At 45.2% G+C, this 26094-nt stretch overlaps 1 protein-coding gene across 1 annotated transcript in view; it reads left to right on the top strand.

Annotated features, from left to right (window-relative positions):
* Positions 1 to 1023: 1023 nt before the first annotated feature.
* The window catches only part of LOC116966236 (nuclear factor 7, brain-like), an 87753-nt gene continuing 62682 nt past the window's right edge, over positions 1024 to 26094 (top strand). The window contains exons 1-3 of the mRNA XM_033012382.1: positions 1024 to 1668; positions 1759 to 1854; positions 5379 to 5612. Coding sequence (XP_032868273.1) covers positions 1258 to 1668; positions 1759 to 1854; positions 5379 to 5612 — 741 coding nt within the window. The 5' untranslated portion in view covers positions 1024 to 1257. The remainder of the gene's footprint in view (positions 1669 to 1758; positions 1855 to 5378; positions 5613 to 26094) is intronic.

Raw genomic sequence — 26094 nt, 5'->3', positions numbered from 1 at the left:
CGGAGGTCTTGCTGCAGCTGTACACAGTATTAGTGAGACCACATTTGGAGTACTGTGTACAGTTCTGGGGTCCATACTTAAGAAAGGATGTACTAGCCCTGGAGGCAGTGCAGCGAAGGTTTACAAGATTAATTCCTGCAATGAGGGGATTGACATATGAGGAAAGGTTAAGTAGGCTGGAACTCTACTCTTTGGAGTTTAGAAGAATGAGAGGCGATCTCATTGAAACGTATAAAATCGTGAGGGGCCTTGATCGGGTGGATGCACCGAGGATGTTCCCAATGATCGGGGAAACTAGAACTAGGGGACATAGTTGCAGAATAAGGGGGGGCTCTTTTAAAACTGAGATGAGGAAGAACTTCTTCACCCAGAGGGTGGTTAATTTATGGAATTCACTGCCCCAGGGAGCAGTGGAAGCAGAAACATTAAATATATTTAAATCTAAAATAGATGGTTTTTTAGCTGCCAAGGGGATAAGGGGCTACGGGGAGAGGGCAGGGATATGGACCTAGGTATGGTTAGTATAGTAAGACCTGAGTGATCTCCTGGACAAGTGTCGATCGCCTGGATTGGGGTCGGAGAGGAATTTCCCGGATTTTTTTTCCCGAATTGGACCTGGGTTTTTATCCGGTTTTTTGCCTCCCCCAGGAGATCACGCGGTTCTTGGGGAGGAGAGGGGAGATAGAGGTATAAAGGGGAGGGTAGTGTCTTGTGTTCTGTGTCTTGTGTCTACTGTTTGTGGGTAAGGGTGTCTGTTTGGTGTTCAGCCATGAGCGAATGGCGGTGCGGGCTCGACGGACCTGGTGGTCTACTCTCGCACCTACTTTCTATGATTCTATGATTCTATAATGGTAAGTGCCTACCTGCAGTTCATCTCGTGTACTCCACTTGGAGTAGCGTAGCAACAGTACGGGTCATGGGTCGTGACCCGACTGCCGTGAAACCTCCCTATATAAATAAATGTGACTTGACTTGACTTGATTGAACCTGTGGCCCCCTAAATCCCAATTTTTTTCTGTGCCCCCCTGAAATTTGCCATGGTATGGCCCCAGGTTGGGAATCACTGTCCTAGAGAATCTTTGGTTGGAAGTGGCCAGGACACCTTCACACTGAACACTTGCAGCCGAATAACATGCATTGCCCGGGACGGCAGCGAGCGCAGTGGACACACGCGGTAATGCGGTGGCAACTCGCTGTAATGCAGGGATTCAGCAACTACACGTCAGTGAAAACATATTGAACCAGGGAGATAATAAAATGGCTGCGAAACGCCCGGCCGGGAGTTGGACCGAGGAGGTAGTTTGTCCCATCTGCCTGGATTTCTTCACCGATCCGGTGGCGCTGGACTGCGGGCACAACTTCTGCCGCTCCTGTATCACACAGAGTTGGGACAGGGAGGGGAGAAACTCCTGCCCGGAATGCAGAGAGGATTCTGCAAACCGCACCCTCAGGGTGAATCGGGCCTTGGTTAGACTGTCTGAGAAAGCTCGAACACTGAGCCTGAATCTCAAAGCGAAGAAAAGCAAACTTCAGTGCGAGAAACATCAGGAAGAACTGAAGCTGTTTTGTAAAACTGACAAGAAACTGATCTGTTTGATTTGTGCAACTGCGCGGGGACACAAGTCTCACAGCTTAACGCTGATAGAAGAAGCAATTGAATTCTACAAGGTAAAACCAAATCACTTTTGATCACATCATTGTCTAATCTTTTCTTCCTTGTCTGACATTTTTATTCTCTGATCTGAAACCCAACCCCAGGAACAGGTGAAATCTTCTTTCGAATCTCTCACAGAAATGGAATCAGAGATCCAGAAAGTGGAGCAGGAACAGAAAAAGAGCATTTCTGGAGTTCAGGTGAGGCTTTGTGCTATCGATTTAATGTTCTTGTGTGGATTTGATGCAGTGATGTGTGCAATAATTTGGGAGAGAGGGATGGGAGGAGTGGGAGAGGGGTGAGGAGAGGGAGATGGAGAGGGGGAGGAGAGAGTGGTGGGGGAGGGGAGGGGAGAGGGAGAGAGGTGTGGGGAAGGGGGGAGATGGGGTACCACCATGAGGTACCATCTACAGTTTAAATTCCATTTGGAATATTTTGGAGGACCAAGAAACCAAGAATCAAGAACCTTTATAGAACTCAGTAGTTGAGAGCCAGAACTCTTGGTAGAGGTTGAGCAGCCAAGGACTTTACTCCCTGGACCACAGCAGTCTGTGGCAGGTGTATAATATCATGAAATGAAATGATATGTTGGATGGTCAATCTCGTACGCTTAGTATGGGGATCGAGAATGTGGAGCATTTTGGTTTTAGCTGAGAGGGAAAAGATTTAAAATGAATGTGAATGACAACTGTGGAAGTACTAGGTTACATGGAACGAGCTGCCAGATGAGGTAGCATACTCGGGTACCGTAACAACATTTAAAAGATATTCAAACAAATTTGTGGAGAGCACCGTTTTAGAACTGTCTTGGCCAAATGCGGTCAAGTGGAACTAGTGCAGATGGGGCGTGTTGGTCGGTATCTAACACTTTTTCATCATTGAGCTGATGGTCCCATGGGAGGAGGCTGTGGATGAGGCTTATGAAAGGAAAAAGCTTTGATATTCAAACCTTGCAGCAGAGGAGAGAGATTGGAGTGTAAGGGTGTGTCCAGTGGCGGTGGGGTGCAGGGGCTTTGTAGCCAGTTCCACCGCAAGGCTCCTGAGGGAAGTAGGAGTCAGAGGGCAGGCGCAAAGGAGGGCAAGAAAAGAACTTGCCAATGCTGCCGAACGGAGCAGTCACTGGCTGTGGCTGAAGAGGATAGATGCTGTCTGGGCTGCCACGTGACCATCTAGAGACCAGCAATAAGACACACACCCAGGTCTGATCACCCTGCGGTGGGCCTGCCTCGACTGAGGATGTCTTGTGATAAAAGGCCGAAACACCCAGTGACGTTGAGGTACACAACTGAAGATGTGTCTGATTGTTACCAAATTCACTTGGTGGTCATACCCATGAATGTCAATTGTAGTGAAAATCTTAGGGATTGTAACACCCAGTCCTACTAATCAATCTTGCTGTGTGACTCTATGAAGTCTGTCATTCTAAGTGGTGCTGGTGTCTGCTACTTCTGATGACCTGGTTCTGTCCACTGAGGGTTAATGGACACATGAAATGGAATAGGCTGCAGGGAATTATACTGGGGAAATGGGAATTATTTGATTGTGCGTTACTTTCACATAATATTTCATAATTATCAAGACGAGTACTTAAATTGCCAAGGTAATGAAAGCTATGGATTAAATACATGTAAATGGGATTAGTGTAGATACGTACAGAGCCCAGCATGGACATGTTGGGCCGAATGGCATATTTCTGCACTCCAGAACTCGACATTGATTAGCTGATTGTCACATTCCATGTCATGAGGAAACACGGCAGAGTGACACATTATATATATTTTTTTAATTTAATTTTATTATTTATTTCGAACAGAATAAAAGAATAAAAAGCAAATGTGAAACAGCATACAAAAAACAAAACAAGAATATTTATAAAGTGTCATAAACAATATCTATAAATAAATGAAATCATATGTGTCCGAAAAGCAGCAGGAAGAAGCCAAAGCTTATTAATTCCCACCCCTTATTCAACTGCTTGTAATTATCTTATACAAATTTAGCTGCTATATGTACACCATATGTACACCATCCACTATATGTACACCAAATTAGTTACATTTGAACACTAATCAAATATTTACAAAGCCATACAAAAAAGAGAAATAAAATAAAAAACCCGCATATACTATACAGTATCTTAGTCATATATACAACCCATCACTCTATAATCACCCTTCCCAATACAATCAGTATAACAAATATCCCACTCACCTATCCTCATTCCAATACCCCTTTAAACAAGTGTTTTTGTACATCTTTTTAAACTGATTGCTATGCACATACTTTTAAGAGTTGTTCTGTTTAAGAGGTTTTTTAAATTATGTTCCCCTCTCAAATTATACCCACCCTGTCTTTCCATAAACAGTTTTTGTATATTTCTTGGAAGTAAATTATTTCTTGCTTTGTACATGATTTGCGCAGTCTTAAATTTAACCAGATCAGTGAACTTCAGTGTATGTAGAATAGAATAGAATAGAATAGAATAGCCTTTTATTGTCATCCAGACCGAAGTCTGAACGAAATTTAAGCAGTCATACATATAATATAATACAATACAATACAAAACAACAATAAACACATATTAACATCCACCACAGTGAGTCCACCCAACATCTCCTCACTGTGATGGAGGCAAAAGTCTTAGGGCTGCAGTCTCTTCCCTCCTCTTCTCCTTCTGCGCTGAGGCGATACCCCCCGGGCGATGTTAAAACCTGTCCTCGCGGCTCAAACACCGCGGCCCGGGGTAGTCGAAGCTGCCGCTCACCAGACCTGCTGACGCAGCCGCTGGCCCGCGGCCGAACCCCGGTCCCAGGCCACCGCCACCAGAACTGCCGTCCCAGCCCCCGGAGCATCGTTCCAGCCCCGAGCCGGATCGCCCTCACGTGAGTACTGCCACCGTCTCAGCCTCGCGCCAGGCCGCCGCTCCTCCCTCGGGCCAGGCCGCCCCGACCGGGCACCGCTCCTCCCTCGGGCTGGGCCGCCCCGACCGGGCACCGCTCCTCCCTCGGGCTGGGCCGCCCCGACCGGGCACCGCTCCTCCCTCGGGCTGGGAACGCCGTACCTCCCCGAGCTCGGCTACTCCGACGGGAGCACCGTTCCTTCCTCGGGCCGGCCATCACAGCCCCTCACGAAAGCCCTGTTCCAGCCCCGAGCCGAGCCGTCCTCACGGGAGCGAGCTCAGTGCGAGTCCTGGCGGGCTCTGCCTCCTGAGCCTCGAGGTCGCCAGCTCCGCCATTAGGCCTCAGCGCAGACGGAGGCAGAGAAGGGGAATACGACAAAAAAGTCGCATTCCCCCGCAGGGAGAGACAGCAAGCCCCGTTTCAACCCCCCCCCCCCCCAAAACACAAACTAAAAACCAAAACTAGACTAACCAAAACGAAAATAAACAACCCAAAAAACACAAAACAAACAGGACTGCCGGAGAGCCGCTGCAGCCAGAGCCGCGCCAATTTAAGAATAATAAATTGGTATGTTCAAGATATCCAACGTTATTGATAATTCTTATTGCTGTTTTTTGTAATGTGCATAACGGCTGTAGGTTGGTTTTGTAGGTGTTAACCCCATATCTCCACACAGTAACTCAGATATGGCAATATGAGTGTATTATACAGAGTATGTAATAATTTGTGGTCCAGAATGTGTCTTGATTTTCCCAATTTTGCTATAGACTTTGCCAGTTTTGCTTTGACGTGGTTTATATTGATTTGCATCTTTCATCTGACAGGAAGAGTCACACAACCTTCAGTCACTGATCACATCCCAGTTTGCTGAACTGCACCAGATTCTCACTGAGAAAGAGCAGCGCTTACTCGGAGATGTCCAGGAAGAAGAGGAGAAGATTGTAAAAACAATGGAGAAAAATCTTCAAGAGATTCAAGAGAATTTAAATTCCATTCGGGAGGAACTCTCAAAATTGCAGGGACAGATAGACCACAAGGACGGTGTGATATTTCTGAAGGTGAGGGGTTACACTACAGTTGGCAAAGTGAAAGTGCACAGTAACAAAATGGTGGGTTAAATTTCTGAAATAAATGCTGCATTTACCAATATTTCAGTACTAGGTCAATGTTCCATCTGTCGAACTACTCACCACATCCGACAATAATGCCCCAGATTCCAGGAAGCTTCATGTATTTATCCTACTTCAACTTAAATTTATCTGCAATATTGTCTTCAGGCCACCCTGTGAGTTCCACATTCTTTTTACTGTTATTCTTGTAGAATTTATTAAAGGCCATCATACATTTCAGGTTTTATTTTTATTCTCCCCATAAGTAGTGACAATATTTCCAACCCCCACACATTTAAATCTGCCGCTGATCTTAAAATGTTCCATCACATTATCTCTGACATGTTACAATAAAAGGCAAATGGTGCAGGAGTAGGCCCTTCGAGCCATTCAATATGATCATGTCTGATCATCCACAATCAGTACCCCATTCCTGCCTTCTCCACATATCCCCTGACTCTGCTATCATTAAGAGCTCTATCAAACTCTCTCTTGAAAGCATCCAGAGAATTGGCCTCCACTGCCTTCTGAGGTAGATCATTCCACAGATTCACAACTCGGGGTGAAATGTTTTTCCTCATCTCTAAATGGCCTATGCCTTATTCTTGAACTGTGGCCCCTGGTTCTGGATTCCCTGAACATCAGGAACACGTTTCCTGCCTCTAGCGTGTCAAATTCCTTAATAATCCTATATGTTTCAATAAGATTCCCTTCCATCCTAAATTCCAGACTATAAAGTTGTTCGGCACGGACTTGTAGGGCCGAGATGGCCTGTTTCCGTGCTGTAATTGTTATATGTTATTATACAAGCCCAGCTGCTCCATTCTATCAATATATGACAGTCCCGCCATCCCGGGAATTAACCTTGTGAACCTAAGCTGCACTCCCTCAATAGCAAGAATGCCCTTCCTCAAATTTGGAGACCAAAACTGAACACAATACTCCAGGTTTGGTCTCACTTCAGTCTAGTACAACTGCAGAAGGACCTCTTTGCTCATGTACTCAATTCCTCTAGTTTTGAAGCCCACCATGCCATTAGCTTACTTCACTGCCTACTGGACCTGTGTGCTTACTTTCAGTGGCTGATGAACAAGGACCCCCAGATCTCTTTGTATTTCCCCTTTCCCCAATGACACCATTCAGACAATCTGCCTTCCTGTTCTTGTCACCAAGGTGGATAACCTCACATTTATCCACATTAAACTGCATCTGCCATGCATCTGCCCACTCACCCAACCTGTCCCAAGGCCCTCTGCATCCTCATGGCATCCTCCTCACAGTTCACACTGTCACCCAGCTTTGCGTCATCTGCAAATTTGCTCATGTTACTTTGAATCCCTTCATCTTAATCATTAATGTATATTGTAAATAGCTGCAGACCCAGCACCGAGCTTTGCGGTACCCCAATAGTCACTGTCTGCCATTCTGAAAGGGACCCGTTAATCCCTCCTCTTTGTTTCCTATCTGCCAATCAATTTTCTATCCATGTCAGTACCCTATCCCCAATATCATGTGCTGTAATTTTGCCCACTAATCTCCTATGTGGGATCTTATCAAATGCTTTATGAAAGTCCAGGTACACTACATCCACTGGCTTTCCCTTGTCCATTTTCCTAGTTACACCCTCATAAAATTCCAGATTAGTCAAGCATGAATTCCCCTTGGTAAATCCATGCTGAATCAGACCGATCCTGTTACTGCTATCCAAATGTGCCGCTATTTCATCTGTTATAATTGACTCCAGCATCTTCCCCACCACTGATGTCAGGCTAACTGGTCTATAATTCCCTGATTTCTCTCTCCCGTCTTTCTTAAAATGTGGGGTAACATTCGCGACCCTCCAATCCACAGAATTTGATCCTGAATGTGTAGAACATTGGGAAATGATTACCAATGCATCCATGATTTCTAGATCCACTTCCTTAAGTACCCTGGGATGCAGACCATCAGGCCCTGGTGATTTATCAGCCTTCAGTCCCATCAGTCTACCCAACACCATTTCCTGCCCAATGTGAATTTCCTTCAGTTCCTCTGTCACCCTAGGTCCTCTGGCCACTAGTACATCAGGGAGATTGTATGTGTCTTCCTTCAGGTAGAAGGTACAGGAGCCTGAAGACTGCAACAACCAGGTTCAGGAATAGCTACTTCCCCACAGCCATCAGGCTATTAAACCTGGCTCGGACAAAACTCTGATTATTAATAACCACTTTCTGTTATTTGCACTTTATCAGTTTATTTATTCATGTGTGTATATATGTACATTATGGTGTATGGACACACTTATCTGTTTTGTAGTAAATGCCTACTGTGTTCTGTGTGCTTAAGCAAAGCAAGAATTAGGGACACATGACAATAAACTCACTTGAACTTGAACTTGAAGACAGATCCAAAGTACCTGTTCAACTCATCTGCCATTTCTTTGTTCCCTATAATAAATTCACCTGTTACAGTCTGCGTTCTTGGCTAGCTTACCTTTGTACCTTATCTCCCCCCCCCCCCCCCCCCCTGTATTACCTTTTTAGTTATCTTTTGTTGCCCTTTAAAAGTTTCCCAATCCTCACTCAGGCTTCCCGCTCATCTTTGTTACGTTATACTTCTCTTTTATTTTTATACTGTCCTGGTCTTCCCTTGTCAGCCATGGTCGCCCCTTACTCCCCTTGGAATCTTTCTTCCTCTTTGGAATGAACTGATCCTGCACCTTCTGTATTATTCCCAGAAATACCTGCCATTGTTGTTCCACTGTCATCCCTGCTGGGGTATCTTGCCAGTCAACTTTGGCCAGCTCCTCCCTCATGGCTCCATGGTCCCCTTTGTTCAACTGTAATACTGACACTTCCGATATTCCCTTCTCATTTTCAAATTGTAGATTAAAACTTATCATATTATGGTCATTATCTCCTAATGGCTCCTTTACCTCGAGTTCCCTTATCAAATCCAGTTCATTACACAAAACTCAATCCAGAATTGCCTTCTCCCTAGCAGGCTCCAGTACAAGATGCTTTAGGAATCCATGACGGAGGTACTCCACAAACTCCCTTTCTTGGGGTCCAGCACCAACCTGATTTTCCCAATCTACCTGCATGTTGGGCAAGAGTGACCATAATATGGTTGAGTTCTTCATTAGGATGGAGAGTGACATTGTTAATTCAGAAACAAGGGTCCTGAACTTAAAGAAAGGTGACTTTGAGGGTATGAGACGTGAATTGGCCAAGATAGACTGGCCAATGATTCTTAAAGGGTTGACGGTGGATATGCAATGGAAGGCATTTAAAAACAGCATGGATGAACTACAACAAGTGTTCATCCAAGTTTGGCAAAAGAATAAATCCGGGAAGGTAGTGCATCTGTGGATAACAAGGGAAACAGGGATAGTATCAAAACAAAAGAGGAAGCCTACAAATTAGACAGAACAAGCAGCCTACCAGAGGACCGGGAGAAATTCATAGTCCAGCAGAGGAGGACAAAAGACAAATTAGGAAAGGGAAAATAGATTATGAAAGAAAACTGGCAGGGAACATAAAAACTGACTGCAAAAGTTTTTATAGATATGTCAAGAGGAAAAGATTAGTTAAAACAAATGTAGGTCCCTTGCAGTCAGAAACAGGCGAATTGATCATGGGGAACAAGGACATGGCAGACCAATTGAATAATAAGGAAGGCATAAATAATCTGCCGGAAATAGCAAGGGACCGGGGGTTAAATGAGATGGAGGAACTGAGTGAAATCCAGGTTAGCCGGGAAGTGGTGTTAGGTAAATTGAATGGATTAAAGGCCGATAAATCCCCAGGGCCGGATAAGTTGCATCCCAGAGTACTTAAGGAAGTAGCCGCAGAAATAGTGGATGCATTAGTGATAATTTTTCAAAACTCTTTAGATTCTGGAGTAGTTCCTGTGGATTGGAGGGTAGCTAATGTAACCCCACTTTTTAAAAAGGGAGGGAGAGAGAAAACGTGGAATTACAGACCAGTTAGTCTAACGTCGGTGGTGGGGAAAATTCTGGAGTCAGTTATTAAAGATGGGATAGGAGCACATTTGGAAAGTGGTGAGTTCATTGGACAAAGTCAGCATGGATTTATGAAAGGTAAATCATGTCTGACGAATCTTATAGAATTTTTCGAGGATGTAACTAGTAGAGTGGATAAGGGAGAACCAGTGGATGTGTTATATCTGGACTTTCAGAAGGCTTTCGACAAGGTCCCACATAAGAGATTAGTATACAAACATAAAGCACATGGTATTGGGGGTTCAGTATTGATGTGGATAGAGAACTGGCTGGCAGACAGGAAGCAAAGAGTAGGAGTAAACGGGTCCTTTTCAGAATGGCAGGCAGTGACTAGTGGTGTACCGCAAGGCTCAGTGCTGGGACCCCAGCTATTTACAATATATATTAATGATCTGGATGAGGGAATTGAATGCAACATCTCCAAGTTTGCAGATGACACGAAGCTGGGGGGCAGTGTTAGCTGTGAGGAGGATGCTAGGAGGCTGCAAGGTGACTTGGACAGGTTGGGTGAGTGGGCAAAGGCATGGCAGATGCAGTATAATGTGGATAAATGTGAGGTTATCCACTTTGGTGGCAAAAACAGGAAAGTAGACTGAATGGTGGCCGATTATGAAAAGGGGAGATGCAACGAGACCTGGGTGTCATGGTACACCAGTCATTGAAAGTAGGAATGCAGGTGCAGCAGGCAGTGAAGAAAGCAAATGGTATGTTAGCATTCATAGCAAAAGGATTTGAGTATCAGAGCAGGGAGGTTCTACTGCAGTTGTACAGGGTCTTGGTGAGACCACACCTGGAGTATTGCGTACAGTTTTGGTCTCCTAATCTGAGGAAAGACATTCCTTAAATTAAACAGTAACAAAACAGAATTTCTCCCCATTGGCTCCAAATCAACACTTACCAAAATTAACAACAAACCCATTCTCACTATTGACGGCACCACTGTCTCCCCATCTCCTCAGGCCCGCAACCTTGGTGTGATCTTTGACTCAACCCTCTCCCTTGAGCCTCACATCCGCCATGTTGTCAAAACCTCCTTCTTTCACCTCCTCAACATCGCCAAAATCAGACCCTCTCTCACACCCCCCGCTGCTGAAAGACTCATCCATGCCTTCATCTCCTCCCGACTGGACTACTGTAACTCTCTTCTCTTTGGCATTAATTCCAGCAACATCAACCAACTCCAACTGGTCCAGAATGCAGCCGCCCGACTCATTACCCACACCAAATCCTGGCACCACATCACCCCAGTCCTCAAAGAACTTCACTGGCTTCCCATTTCCCACCAGATCATCTACAAAATCCTGGTCCTCACCTACAAAGCCCTCACCCACTTGCCCCCCCCCCCCCCCCCCTTATCTCACTGACCTCCTCTCCCCCTACCAACCCTCACGGTCCCTCAGATCCATTTCAGCCGGTCTCCTCTGCATTCTGAAATCCAACCTCTGCACTTTTGGAGACAGAGCCTTCTCCAGGGCAGCTCCCAGGCTCTGGAACTCCCTCCCACAATTGATCCGAACTTCTGAGTCCCTCACCCTCTTCCAGTCCCGCCTCAAGACCCATCTCTTCACCTCTGCATACCCTTAGTCCCATGTCCCCCTCCCCTTTGCATCTCTGTCTTACTGCTCTATTTTGTTTTGTTCTTGACTCACCATGTAAAGCGGCTTTGATTCCTTGAAATGTATTATTATTATTATTATTATTATTATTCTTGCCATAGAGGGAGTACATTGAAGGTTCACCAGACTGATTCCTGGGATGGCAGGACTTTCATATGAGGAAAGACTGGATAGACTCGGCTTGTACACGTTGGAATTCAGAAGACTGAGGGGGGATCTTATAGAAACGTACAAAATTCTTAAGGGGTTGGACAGGCTAGATGCAGGAAGATTATCCCCGATGTTGGTGAAGTCCAGAACTAGGGGTCACAGATTAAGGATAAGAGGGAAGACTTTTAGGACCGAGATGAGGAAATCATTTTTTACACAGAGAGTGGTGAATCTGTGGAATTCTCTGCCACAGAAGGGAGTTGAGGCCAGTTCATTGACTATATTTAAGAGTGATTAGATGTGGCCCTTGTGGCTAAAGGGATCAGGGGGTATGGAGAGAAGGCAGGGATGGGATACTGAGTTGGATGATCAGCCATGATCATATCAAATGGCGGTGCAGGCTCGAAGGGCCGAATGGCCTACTCCTGCACCTATTTTCTATGTTTCTATGTTGAAATCTCCCATAACAACCGTAGCATTAGCTTTGGGACATTTTGCGACCAATTTTAACTCTTGATTCATCTTGCACCCTATATCCAGGCTACTATTTGGGTGACTGTTGATAAGTCCCATTAGGGTCTTTTTACCTTTACAATTCTTCAGTTCTATCCATACTGACTATACATCTCCTGATTCTATATCACTCCGTGCTGGGGACTGAATTTCATTCCTCGCCAACAGAGCTACCCCACCCCCTCTGCCCACCTGTCTGTTTTTTCGAAAGGACGTATACTCTTGAATATTCAATTCCCAGCCCTGGTCCTCTTGCAGCCATGTCTCTGTAATTCCCACAACAAATTTCTAACTGAGCCTCAAGCTCATCCACTTTATTTCTTATACTTCGTGCATTCATGATAATAATAATAATAATAATAATATATTTTATTGTCATTGCACATAAGCACAACTAGATTTGGTATGCAGCTTCCATCCGATGTCATAACTTGAATAACTAATACAATTTAGATTGCCCGAGAACATGGTTTGTAAAAGAATAGAAAATAGTCAAAACAGTTCAAACAGACTAAAGTGCAGATGTGTCTGTGCGACGTGACCATCCGAGGGAGACAGTCCAGGGGGGATGGGGGGCACTCAGCAGGGCTGGTTCAGAGTCGCTATAGCTCTGGGAATGAAGCTGTTCCTGAGTCTGGAGGTTCGGGCGTAGAAGGCCTTGTAACGTTTGCCAGAGAGAAGTAGTTCGAACAGTCCGTTACAGCGGTGTGAGGAGTCTTTATGGATGCTGACGGCCTTCCTGAGGCACCGTGTGTGGTAGATGCCCTCCAAGGCTGGTAGCAGTGTCCCAATAAACTTCTGCACTCTGTGGAAGATGCTCCTCTCCGCCTCCGTGCAGCTGAGATACCACATAGAGATGCCACACGTTAATATGCTCTGTGGTGCAGCGGTAGAAGGTTGTCAGCAGCGTCCTTGTCATAGATAAAACTTTTAATCCATTACTCCCCGCACCATTCACATTGATGCCCATTTCACTTGGCTTTACTCCCCTATCCCTTCCTGGGCGTTCTGCCCCGTTAATTCTGGTGTCTTCTCTTTTCTTTTACTCTCTTTCCCTTGTATCTCCATTTTGTCCTCCCTTCTCCAGATAAAATCCCACGACCTGCCCGGTCTTACTCGTAAGTTGCATACTCGCAGTTATTTTCATCGACATTCCTAATACTCTCTCCCCCGTGTTCGATGTCTCTACGACAATATCCACTTACTGTCTGTGTGACAGCGACAAAGCGTTGGGAATTCTCAGAGGGTATTTTGTAGCAATCTAGTGAAATACCCGCCGTCGGGATCATGACGATCCATCTCAGTCTATTGAGATTTGTGTTTTTATTTATTTCAGGAGGAAGCTGGTCACAAGAGCAGGTAGGACATGCGTTTGACTGAAACAATGTACGTTTTTACAGTACTGCTAAAAAAAACAGCTAATGCTCAGTTTCTAACCAGCTGTTAAATATTTGCAGGGTTATTGATGAAACCAAACCAATGTTGGTGGTAGATAGCGCGTTGCCCATTGAAAAGTATGATCGCAAAAACAAGATTGAACAAATTTTATCCAAATATATCCCCCACTTGTGATAAATGTCTAGCCCAAAAGGCAACTATAACACACTCCTTAGTTTCCTGCATAAAACTTTATAGATTTTGGAATGATATTTTTGAAATATTTACAAAATTATTCAAGACAAGAATGGAACCTAATACTGAAATGATTATATTTGGCGTAATGGAAGATGGGAATAAATTGAACACATCTCAAAATCTATTCCTTAACTATGGTTTAATAATAGCAAAAAAATTAATTCTTAAATTTTGGAAGGGTACATCAATACCAACGCTTAAAATGTGGATTGCAAGTATGTTGGACACCGCTCATCTTGAGGAAATGCGATTCCTCCTAATGGATAAATCAGACCAATTCATAACAAGTTGGTCTCCATTCGTCGTTTTTTTGGAATCATATGGTGCAACACAATTGTAAAAAATAACTGTTTCAGGACTGGACGAGGGTTGGTCAAGATTATAAATAATGATCTCCTTTTCTTTTTTATTTTATTTTCTTTTCTCTATTTTCTTTCTCAACTTTCTTCATTTACTCGTTTTCTTTTTTCACACACTATATATTTCACATCTTTCTATCCTTTACTATCTAACTTCTTTTTCTTATTCTAATCTTTTTCCAGTGTAACAAAAAAAAAAAAAAAGAAGTTGTACATAAAATGTATTATGAAAATATATATTAGGCACTTTGGTGCCATATGACTGTACTTACTTCTAATAAAATAAAATATTTAAAAAAAAAAAGAAAAGTATGATCGCACCCTTTTCTACAACATAGCATTGAGCGAAACATCTGATATCATCAAACGAGGTAAAACTGATACCTTTTCCATTGATCTTTTTTAAGACATCTTTATGCAATACTTATATGTGAAGATTAATGGTATTAATGGACTCTGGGGGGAAGTATCACAAAGACAAAGCAAAGATTGTTTGCATTTGAACAGATCCTTGTTCCTGGGAGAATGGGTTTGCTGTGCTGGGTGAAATTGCGTAGACTAGGCCTGTGTACTCGAGGGTTCAGGTGTATTAGAGGAGAATTCAGTGAAACACAAAGTCCTTACACGGCTCAGTGGGCTGGATGCAGGGAGGATGTTTCCCCTGTCTGAGGGGGTCTGGAGCCAGCGGAAACCCTCTGAATGTGAGCTGCACCATTTAGGACAGAGACAAGAAGACATTACTGCATGCTGAGACTAGGAAACCTTTAGAATTCACTGCACACCCGGTGGCTGTGCATAATCAGTCATTCAGTGCTCTTGGAGCCCGAGAGCCATGGTTGTACATTACAGAATCAGGCCATTGGGCCCATCACCTCCATGTCCACCCTTTTCCCCAGCCACACAAATCCCATTTGCCCACATTAGAACCATATTAGTCTGAAGAAGGGTTTTCGGCCCGAAACTTTGCCTATTTCCTTCGCTCCATAGATGCTGCTGCACCCGCTGAGTTTCTCCAACATTTTTGTGTACCTTATTCTACACCTCGTTTGCCAAATCGCAATGCCTCTTAAATATAGTGGTTACATCTGATTTCACCACCTCCTATGGCAAAATATTCCAGGTATTAACAACCATTGCTGTTCATTTTATGTTTTCATGGCTTTGATGTGAATGTAGGAGGTGTGACTACTAAGTTTGTGGAGAATGGGTAATGTTGGGGATAGCAAGGTAGTCTGTCAAAGTCTGCAGAAGGATATAGGCTCGATCATCGAAACCTTATTGTCATGCAGGGATATCAATACCGGAGGTTGCAGGTGGTTGCCGGAGGTTGCAGGTAGGGAGACTGACAAAAACCTCGGGGAACCGCACGGAAACCTTGGGCAAAGTCTCCAGAGGTTTCCGTTCAGGTTTCCTAAGTGGGACAGGGGCATAAGTCTCTTTGAAGAGCAGCCACGAATGGCAACTGAAATGCAGGAGTCAATTTGTAGACAGGAACACACAAAAGGAGTTTAAAAAGATGCTATACAATGCGAAGTGATTTGGGTTTATTTCAATTGTAGTATTAGAAGCACCAAGCACAGAATTCATATAAATCTTTCTATTCAGTTCTTGTGAATGTTACTGGTGATGCGAATTATCCAAATTCAACATCAGGGTATTAAGTGTATGTTGTATTAATCTACAAACCTACAATATTGTAAGTGGTTAAGAAGTGTTTAAGATGGAACTGCAGATGCTGGAAAATCGAAGGGACTCAAAAATGCTGGAGAAACGCAGCGGGTGCAGCAGCATCTATGGAGGGTAGGAAATAGGCGACGTTTCGGGCCGAAACCCTGAGGCTAAAACCAAGTTTAAATGATCTATCACACCAAGGGGGAGGGGGGGGGGGGGTGGGTATAAAATGACCTTATCTGCTGACCTATGACCTATAAATGAACAAGTATCTGCTGCCTTGGGTCTACCAGACACCCTAAATGGACCCTTGGACCCATCTAGGCTAGCCTAGATATTAAAGATACCAGTTAAAACCAGGTTTAGATGGTCAATTACAGCCTTGGAAATACACAATCACCCATTGCCTTGGTCCTACCAGATTCCCCAAATAGTCCCTGAATTGCCTAACTGGGGGGAGTTGAGTGTTTGATAGGCACAAGGCATCCACACCCCCCCCCCCACCCCCTCTCCACCCCCTCTCTCCCCAGTTCCTCCACCCCCCCCCCGCCCTCTTCCCCCCCACCTCTCTCGCTTTCTCTGCCACGGGGAGGGGGTAGAGAGGGAGGGGGAGGGGGTAGAGGCAGCAGCTACCGGTCATGGAGCACAAGCCTCCCCATCGGGCACCGGGCCCAAGCTAGGCTGCCGGCGTCGTGGACCAGAGCGAGGACCGCAGCGCTCAGAGGACTGAAAAACAGCAGAGGGCTGGCAGGGAGCTCACCAGCGTGACAGTCTACAACTCTGTCAGCTTCACCACCTCCAACGTGACCTCACCACTGGCCCCATCTTCCCATCTCCCCACATGTCTGCCTTCCGCAAAGACCGCACCCTCCGTAACTAAAAATGTTAATCTATTCGTAAGAAATTGATAGATGTTTAGATCTGGTAATTGAATTTTGTAATTAGCTAGAATTAGGTAACTAACTAATTATATGCTTTAATTTCAAGTCATCTAAGTAAGATTGTTTCATAATTGTTTCAGAATGCTTCAATCTATAATAACTGAACATTTATTTTAGTTCTCTTAATTTTTAAGAAAGTTATGGCCATTTGACTGTCCTCGATCACAGCTTTTGTGTTAAGTCAATGGAAAAGCAATAGGGAACAAGATGCTAATTTCCGAGTATGAAAATGGCCACATATTCTTATAGAAACTTACAAAATTCTTTAGGGGTTGGACAGGCTAGATGCAGGAAGATTATTCCCGATGTTGGGGAAGTCCAGAACTAGTGGTCACAGTTTAAGGATAAGAGGGAAGTCTTTTAGGACCGAGATGAGAAAATCATTTTTTACGCAGAGACTGGTGAATCTGTAGAATTCTCTGCCACAGAAGATAGTTGAGGCCAGTTCATTGGCTATATTTAAGATATGGCCCTTGTGGCTAAAGGGATCAGGGGGGTATGGAGAGAAGGCAGGGATGGGATACTGAGTTGGATGATCACCATGATCATATCGAATGGCGGTGCAGGCTCGAAGGGCCGAATGGCCTACTCCTGCACCTATTTTCTATGTCTATGTTTCTATGACTTTTTTTAATACTGAAGATATGAAAGTGAATTAGGTGACAAATTAAACTTCTTTTTTTGCTTTATCTGTTGGGATAAATTGCAGACTTGATTTTAAAAATCTCAAAAATTTGTAACATTGCTTGATGGGGGCACGCACATTGAATTCTCCCAATTTTGTTAGCCCTTGCTGTCTCCTCCCCTTCCTACCTCTCCTTCAGCCCTCTGACTGTCTCCTCCTCCTTTATCCGCTATTCTCCCCGCCCCCCACCAGTCTGAAGAAGGGTTTCGGCCTGAAACCTTGCCCATTTCCTTCGCTGCCTAGATGCTGCTGCACCCGCTGCGTTTCTCCAGCATTTTTGTCTACCTTCGATTTTCCAGCATCTGCAGTTCCTTCTTAAACAAATAACATTCACCAAAGATCCTATAGCTCCGAGATGGGATCTTTGCTGCCGCATGGAGTCAGTCGCATACAGGTGGGACAGGCCTCGTAAACACTGCCTCGTTAACCTGCCGTCACTCATGAGCGCGCTCCAGTTAAAGCTCCATTCACAAAATCATTTGTTCTCTCTGACGTCACCGGGCCGCCCGCTGACGCGTGATTGGTCGGCCCAGATCTGGATGGCCCGCCCCCTTAGGCGTGATTGGTCGGCCCAGATCACTATGATCCGCCCCCGGATGCGTGATTGGCCGGCTGAGATCATGATGGCCCGCCCACTGTCGCGTGATTGGTCGGCCCAGACCAGGATAGCCCGCCCCCCCCCGCTGACCGCGTGATTGGCCCGCGCCATCCCTTCTCTCCAGGGATCTCAAGTCAAGTCAAGTTTATTCGTCACATACACAGACCCAGAGATGTGCAGTGAAATGAAAAGTGGCAAATGCTCGCGGACTTTGTGCAAAAAGACAAACAACCAAACAAACTATAAACACAATCATAAACACACACATATTACTTTACATATTAAATATTGGAAGGAAAAACGTTCAGTAAAGTTAGTCCCTGGTAAGATAGGAGTTTACAGTCCGAATGGCCTCTGGGTAGAAACTCCTTCTCAACCACTCCATTGGCTATTTCCATGCCTGACCTGTTCCGCTGAGTTATAGACCCAGAGACAGACAAAAAAACAAACAACCGTGCAAGCTATTCATTCACACATGGTCAGTATCTGTACATTTAATAGTGTTATTTATTCATGCGGTGACTTCGGCTTCTGTACATTCATCACCTATCGTTCCAGAGAGTACTCGTGGGAAAACGTGAAAACGCGTGCAAAGGTTGTAATTTGTCTGTACACAAAAAAGCTGGAGAAACTCAGCGGATGCAGCAGCATCTCTAATGAGCGAAGGAAATAGCCAACGTTTTGGGCCGAAACCCTTCTTTACTCTGACGGTGGGTGGGATGCGGGGAGAAGAAAGGAAAAGGGAGGAGGAGGAGCCCGAAGGCTGAGGGAGAAATAGGAAGGGGAGGAGACAGCAAGGGCTAACAGCATTCAATGTTCATGCCCCCAGGGTGCAGACTCCCCAAGCGGAATATGAGGTGCTGCTCCTCGAATTTCCGCTGGTGCTCGCTCTGGCCATGGAGGAGACCCAGGACAGAGAGGTCGGATACGGAATAGGAGGTGGAGTTGAAGTGCTGAGCCTCCGGGAGGTCAGGTTGGTTAATGCGGACCGAGCCGAGGTGGTCGGCGAAACGATCGCCAAGCCTACGCTTGGTCCCAGACTCTGCACAATAACATCACTTCAATACCAGACACTGCAATGAAGAAGGGGCCTCGTCCCGAAACGTCACCCATTCCATCTCTCCAGAGATGATGCTTGTCCCGCTGAGTTACTCCAGCTTTTTGTGTCTATCTGCAGTTCCTTCTTATACGCTCGATTTTTATTTAATAATCTCATGATTCAATGATTCAATTATACTCTATTGTCACGTGTACCTCGTGACTGTGGGATTATTTTCTTTTGCATGCAATCCGGTAAAATACAGACCTCGCCTCCTCCATGGCCAGAGTGAGTCCCACCGCAAATTGGAGGAGCAGCACCTCATATTTCACTTGCGTAGTTTGCACCCCAGCGGTATGAACATTGACTTCTCCAATTTCAGGTAGTCCTTGCTGGCCTCTCCCCTTCCAAGCTCTCTCACATACCACTGTCTCCGCCTCTTCCTTTCTTCTTCTTCCCCCCCCCCCCCCCCCCCCCCCCATACCAGTCTGAAGAAGGGTGATAACATCACTTCAATACCAGACACAATAACATCACTTCAATACCAGGCACTGTAATGAAGAAGGGGTCTCGACCCTAAACGTCAACCATTCCTTCTCTCCAGAGATGCTGCCTCACCCGCTGAGTTTCTCCAGCATTTTTGTCTACCTTCGATTTTTCCAGCATCTGCAGTTCTTTCTCAAACAATCATACTCTATTGTTCAATGTACCTCGGATCAGTGAAATGCCTTGTTTTTGCCAGCAATCCGGTAAAATACAGATCTGACCTGGGCGGTAAAGTGGGCGCCGACTAGGTTGCGAGAAGTTCATGGAACAGTCTATATTTCCCCGCAGCGGCGAACCAGGCCCCGCCGCACCAGGCAGCAGGCACCACCCGCGCCGGCTCCCCCTTTGTTCTCGGCTGCCCCCGCCCGGTTGCTCTCGGCTTGAAATGATTCAGGGCTATTTTCCCAGCGTGGAAATGTCAATGACGGGACGCCATAGATTTTAGCACAGTAGGGGGCTTTCAAGGAGATGTGCGGGGCATGTTTTATCACACAGGGTGGTGGGTGCCTGGAACGCGCCGCTGGAGTGGTGGTCGAGGCACATACGGAGGAGGCATTGCAGTCTGATGTGGGCTGAAGGAACTGTTCTGGTTCCATGTGGCCCTCAACAAAACCGACAGGTTCATTAGAGCTCCCATTCTCAGCTCCTTACCCACAACCATTAGATTCTTGAACCGACCTGTACTGCCTGCGTTTGGCCCCCATACCTCTAACCTGTCCTATCAATGTACCTGTCTAAATTCTTCTGAAACGTTACGATAGTGCCCGCCTCATATACCTCCTCCAGCAGCTCATTCCATACACCTACCACTATTAAACCTTTCCACCTTCATCTTAACCCTATGTCCTCTGGTACTTGATGCCCCTCCTCTGGGCAAGGGGCTCTGTGCGACTACCCGATCTGTTCCTCTCATGATTTTTTTACATCTCTTCTAAGATCATCCCTCATCATGGAAAAGCAGCCAACATAATCAAATACTTGTTCTACCCCGGTCATTCATTCTTCTCACTGTTCTTGTCGGGCAGAAGGTACAGAATCTTACCAGTCTCAGGAACAGCCTCCTTCCCTCTGTTATCAGGCTTCTGAATGATCCTTCCATAAGCTAGACATTGTGTGTTGAAGGGCCTGGTCCTGTGCAGTATTGATGTTGTCTTGTTTTCTCTGTTGAGCGGCAGTGCAAGGTTGATTTTCTGACCAGTGGAGCTTACTTTACTTTAGAGATACAGCATGGAAGTAGGCCCTTCGGCCCACCGAGTCCACATCGACCACCGATCACTAATTAGTCACCAATCACTTGGTCTCTGTTATCCCACCTTCCCGTTCACTCCCAACATACTTGGGGCAATTTACAGAGGGCCAATTACCCTACAAACCCGCATGTCTTTTGAATGTGGGAGAAAACCGGAGCACCCGGAGGAAACCCACGCGGTCACAGGGAGAATGTGCACGCTGCGAACAGTGAACATGGTCAGGATCGAACCCGGGTCTCTGGCCCCGTGAGGCAGTGGTTCAATCTGCTGCTCCATATTACCTCAGAAATATTAACCCTTCCCTCTCCAGATACTGTACACTGCCCGACCTGCTGAATGCCGGCAACGCTTTCTGTATTTTTGTTGGCATTTTATGGTCAGACTCATGTTCCAATCACCCATTTAACTGGAACAACTTTAGTTTAAGGGAATGAAATTTACCCGAAGCTGATTACAAATGACATCGGCTTTCTGGTCAGGGCTGTGATTGACGGGGCTGAGCTCCGCCTCCCCTCAGCCTTGCCCCGCCCCTTTCATTGATTGTTCCACAGCTCCGGGCTCCCCCGGGTCCTAAAGCCCGTCCACACGTTGTTGTCCAGCCTGACTTACCTCCTCTGGCAGCTTGTTCCATTTCCCCACGACCTTCTGTGTGGAAATATTGTTCCTCAGGTTCCGATTAAATCTTGCACCTCTCACCACAAACCTGTGTCCTCTAGTTCTCGACTCCACTACTCCGGGTAAAAGACTGTGCATTCACCCTATCCATTCACCTCTTGATCCCATGAACTTCAGCCTCCGGCGCTCCAATTAATTACTGCAGGGCGTCAGCAGTTTCAGCGAATGGGAATGCGTTTTGAACCAGGAAGTGGAGGTTAAAATGGCTGCGAAAGACCCGGTCGAGAGTTGGACCGAGGAGGCAGTTTGTCCCATCTGCCTGGATTTCTTCACCGATCCGGTATCACTGGAGTGTGGGCACTACTTCTGCCGCTCCTGTATCACACAGAGTTGGGACAGGGAGGGGAATAACTCCTGCCCGGAATGTAGAGAGGAGTTTACAGACCGCACCCTCAGGGTGAGTCGGGCCTTGGCGAGACTGTCTGAGAAAGCTCGAACACTGAGCCTGAATCGGACAGAGAAGGAAAGTAAACTTCAGTGCGAGGAACATCAGGAAGAACTGAAGCTGTTTTGTGAAACTGACAAGAAGCTGATCTGTGTGATTTGTGCAGCTGGGCGGGAACACAAGTCTCACAACTTCATGCCGGTTAAAGAAGCTGTTGAAACCTGCAAGGTAAAAGCAAACCGATTTTGATCGCATCATTGTTTAATTCCATCTTTATAATCTAACACTTTTATTCTCTGATTTTCAATCACAATCCCAGGATCAGACGAAATCTTCCATCCAGTCTCTTACAAAAAAGAAATCAGGGATCCAGCGAATGGAGCAGCAACAGAAACAGAAGATGTCTGGAGTTCTGGTGAGGCTTTTAAGTTTCGATTTCCTGATCTTGTGTAGATTTGATCCCTGTGATGCGTGTAATAATAGGGCAGCGCAGTGACACAAGTAGTGCTGCTGTCTCCTAGTTCTGGTGAGCGGGTTCGATCCTGACCTCGGGTGCTGCCCGTGTGGTTCATGCCTTCTCCCTTTGACCGCGTCGGATTCCTTCCACGTCCCCAATACACGCTGGTTCAATGGTCAATCGGTGACTGTTATAATCCCTGGGAAAGTGGGTGGTGGATGGATAAATGGGAATTAATGGGCACGTGAAAAGGAACAGGCAGCAGGGAATTGTATTGGGGGTAGAGGATTGATGGGTTATAACATTACCCTCACGACATTTCGTGAAGTCTGAAGAAGGGTCTCGAGCATCACCCGCTGAGTTCCTCCAGCATTTTTGTCTACATTAGACAAACTATTGAAATGCCAAAGCTAATAAAACATGCACAGGCCAAATGTCACCGTTAAAGTCGTGAGGAAACACAACCAGTGACATTATATATTAATCTTCACCTTTTACTTCATAGGAACAGTCACACAACCTTCAGTCCAAGATCACATCCCAGTATGCTGAACTGCACCAGATTCTCACTGAGAAAGAGCAGCGCACACTGGCTGATATCCGGGAGGAAGAGAGGAAGATTCTAAATACAATGGAGACAAATCTTGGAAACATTCAAGAGAATTTAAAATCCATTCAGGAGGAACTCTTAAAGTTGCAGCAACAGATGGATCAAAAAGACAGTGTGGTGTTTCTGAAGGTGAGGGGTTACACACAGTTTGGTGAAGTGAAAGTGCAGTCACAAAATGGTGGGTGACATATCAGAAATAAATGCTGCATTTACCAGTAATTGAGAACTGGGTAAATGTTCACTCTATTCCAGCTGTTGTTGTTCCCAAACTAATTGGCCTCCCGTATAATCTATGGGATCTCAGGAATGCCTGGCCGGAATGTAGAGAGGTGTTTGTATTCTGTAGCGTTTGGAACAACGACGGGTGATCCTATATCTGATCCCAAGGACCACGAATGGACAGAGGGCAGTAAATCTCTGGGATTCTCCAACCAAGAGACTCTGAGAGGGGTCACAGTTTAAGGATAAGGGGGAAATCCTTTAAAACCGAGATGAGAAAAACTTTTTCTGTGGAACTCTCTGCCACAGAGGGTAGTTGAGGCCACACAGTTCATTGGCTATATTTAAGAGGGAGTTAGATGTGGCCCTTGTGGCTAAAGGGATCAGAGGGTATGGAGAGAAGGCAGGTACGGGATACTGAGTTGGATGATCAGCCATGATCATATTGAATGGCGGTGCAGGCTCGAAGGGCCGAATGGCCTACTCCTGCACCTAATTTCTATGTTTCTATGTAAGACTTATTTAAACCAGAGGCAGATACATTTTTGAAAATTCGGGGGATTGTAATTGAAGGGAATGGGGCAAAGAGGAGGAGTTCAGTCCTGGGCTAGATCAGCCATGACCACATTGTGGGGATTAACATTGAAATCTAAAATGTGGCGCACACATCATCTATATCCAGTTCCCATCAGCAGTGGGTGGTCACCTTGAGGGAATTTGCTCTGTTTGTTTTGTCCATCTTGTTTCACCATAGAATGACATCCCATTTAACATCATAGACAGGCCATTTGGCCCATCCTATCCAGTCAAGATTTCTGCTCCACTCATCATCCCTCCTATCTATTCTCCACACCCGGTAACTATATCCCAAATTCCATGAGCCCTAATGTGTTTACCCCACTGTTAATCCTGGCTAAATTGGACCAGCCAGGACTTCAAAATGGGGTTAAGTTTCAGGGTTTGCTGGGAGATTTGGTCAAATTGGAATTGCTCTCTGGGACTGGCTGCGAGAGATGCCAGGAAGTCTGGAACTTAGATACAATTTGCAAGCAAAGAATGGGAAGCCTTGCAAATCCTGTCAATCTGGTACAAAATGCATAGAATGGATTGGATGGCTGCAAACCAGACATACACCTTGTAAATAGCTTGTAAATAATGTTGCAGAGTCTGACTCTGCTAAGTGTTGATTGGATGAGGTGTTGAGCCTTGTCTGAGAGTTCTGTTCATCGGGGTAAATGTTTCCAAGTTGACTTCATCTTGAAGTCGGTTGTGAATACAATGTATTGAATTGTTGCATCATTGGGTTAACCATATAACATATAACAATTACAGCACGGAAACAGGCCATCTCGGCCCTTCAAGTCCGTGCCGAACAACTTTTTTCCCTTAGTCCCACCTGCCTGCACTCATACCATAACCCTCCATTCCCTTCTCATCCATATGCCTATCCAATTTATTTTTAAATGATACCAACGAACCTGCCGTCACCACTTCCACTGGAAGCTCATTCCACACAGGTACCACTCTCTGAGTAAAGAAGTTCCCCCTCATGTTACCCCTAAACTTCTGTCCTTTAATTCTGAAGTCATGTCCTCTTGTTTGAATCTTCCCTATTCTCAAAGGGAAAAGCTTGTCCACATCAACTCTGCCTATCCCTCTCATCATTTTAAAGACCTCTATCAAGTCCCCCCTTAACCTTCTGCGCTCCAGAGAATAAAGACCTAACTTATTCAACCTTTCTCTGTAACTTAGTTGTTGAAACCCAGGCAACATTCTAGTAAATCTCCTCTGTACTCTCTCTATTTTGTTGACATCCTTCCTATAATTGGGCGACCAAAATTGTACACCATACTCCAGATTTGGCTCACTAATGCCTTGTACAATTTTAACATTACATCCCAGCTTCTATACTCAATGCTCTGATTTATAAAGTCTAGCATACCAAAAGCTTTCTTTACCACCCTATCTATATGAGATTCCACCTTCAAGGAACTATGCACGGTTATTCCTAGATCCCTCTGTTCAACTGTATTCTTCAATTCCCTACCATTTACCATGTACGTCCTATTTTGATTTGTCCTGCCAAGGTGTAACACCTCACATTTATCAGCATTAAACTCCATCTGCCATCTTTCAGCCCATTTTTCCAAATGGCCTAAATCACTCTGTAGAATTTGGAAATCCTCTTCATTATCCACAACACCCCCTATCTTGGTATCATCTGCATACTTACTAATCCAATTTACCATCCCTTCATCCAGATCATTGATGTACATGACAAACACCAAAGGACCCAACACAGATACCTGAGGCACCCCACTAGTCACCTGCCTCCAACCCGACAAACAGCCATCCACCATTACCCTCTGGCTTCTCCCATTCAGCCACTGTTGAATCCATCTTGCTATTCCTGCATTTATACCCAACAGTTTAACCTTCTTAACCAACCTTCCATGAGGAACCTTGTCAAAGGCCTTACAAAGTCCATATAGACAACATCCACTGCTTTACCCTCGTCAATTTCCCTAGTAACCTCTTCAAAAAATTCAAGAAGATTAGTCAAACATGACCTTCCAGGCACAAATCCATGTTGACTGTTCCTAATCAGACCCTGTTTATCCAGATGCTTATATATATTATCTCTAAGTATCTTTTCCATTAATTGCCCACCACTGAAGTCAAACTAACAGGTCTATAATTGCTAGGTTTACTCTTAGAACCCTTTTTAAACAATGGAACAACATGCGCAGTACGCCAATCCTCGGGACTATTCCCGTTTCTAATGACATTTGAAATATTTCTGTCATAGCCCCGGCTATTTCTACACTAACTTCCCTCAATGTCCTAGGGGATATCCTGTCAGGACCTGGAGACTTATTGACTTTTATATTTTTCAAAAGTGTCAGTACTTCTTTTACTTGAAACTCATAGTACTTTGAAACTACACACGCAACTATGGCATACACTGAGGAATTCAGTCATTTACATCTGGAAATGGCAGTCTAGTAATTAAAATAATAAGCGAAAAGAAACAACTGAAGTTACAACCATTTGAATGTACCGATCACAATTTACAGGA

This window comes from Amblyraja radiata, chromosome 36 (assembly GCF_010909765.2).
Source record: "Amblyraja radiata isolate CabotCenter1 chromosome 36, sAmbRad1.1.pri, whole genome shotgun sequence".
Taxonomy (NCBI): Eukaryota; Metazoa; Chordata; class Chondrichthyes; order Rajiformes; family Rajidae; genus Amblyraja; species Amblyraja radiata.
This window is presented reverse-complemented; position numbering and strand designations above follow the sequence as displayed.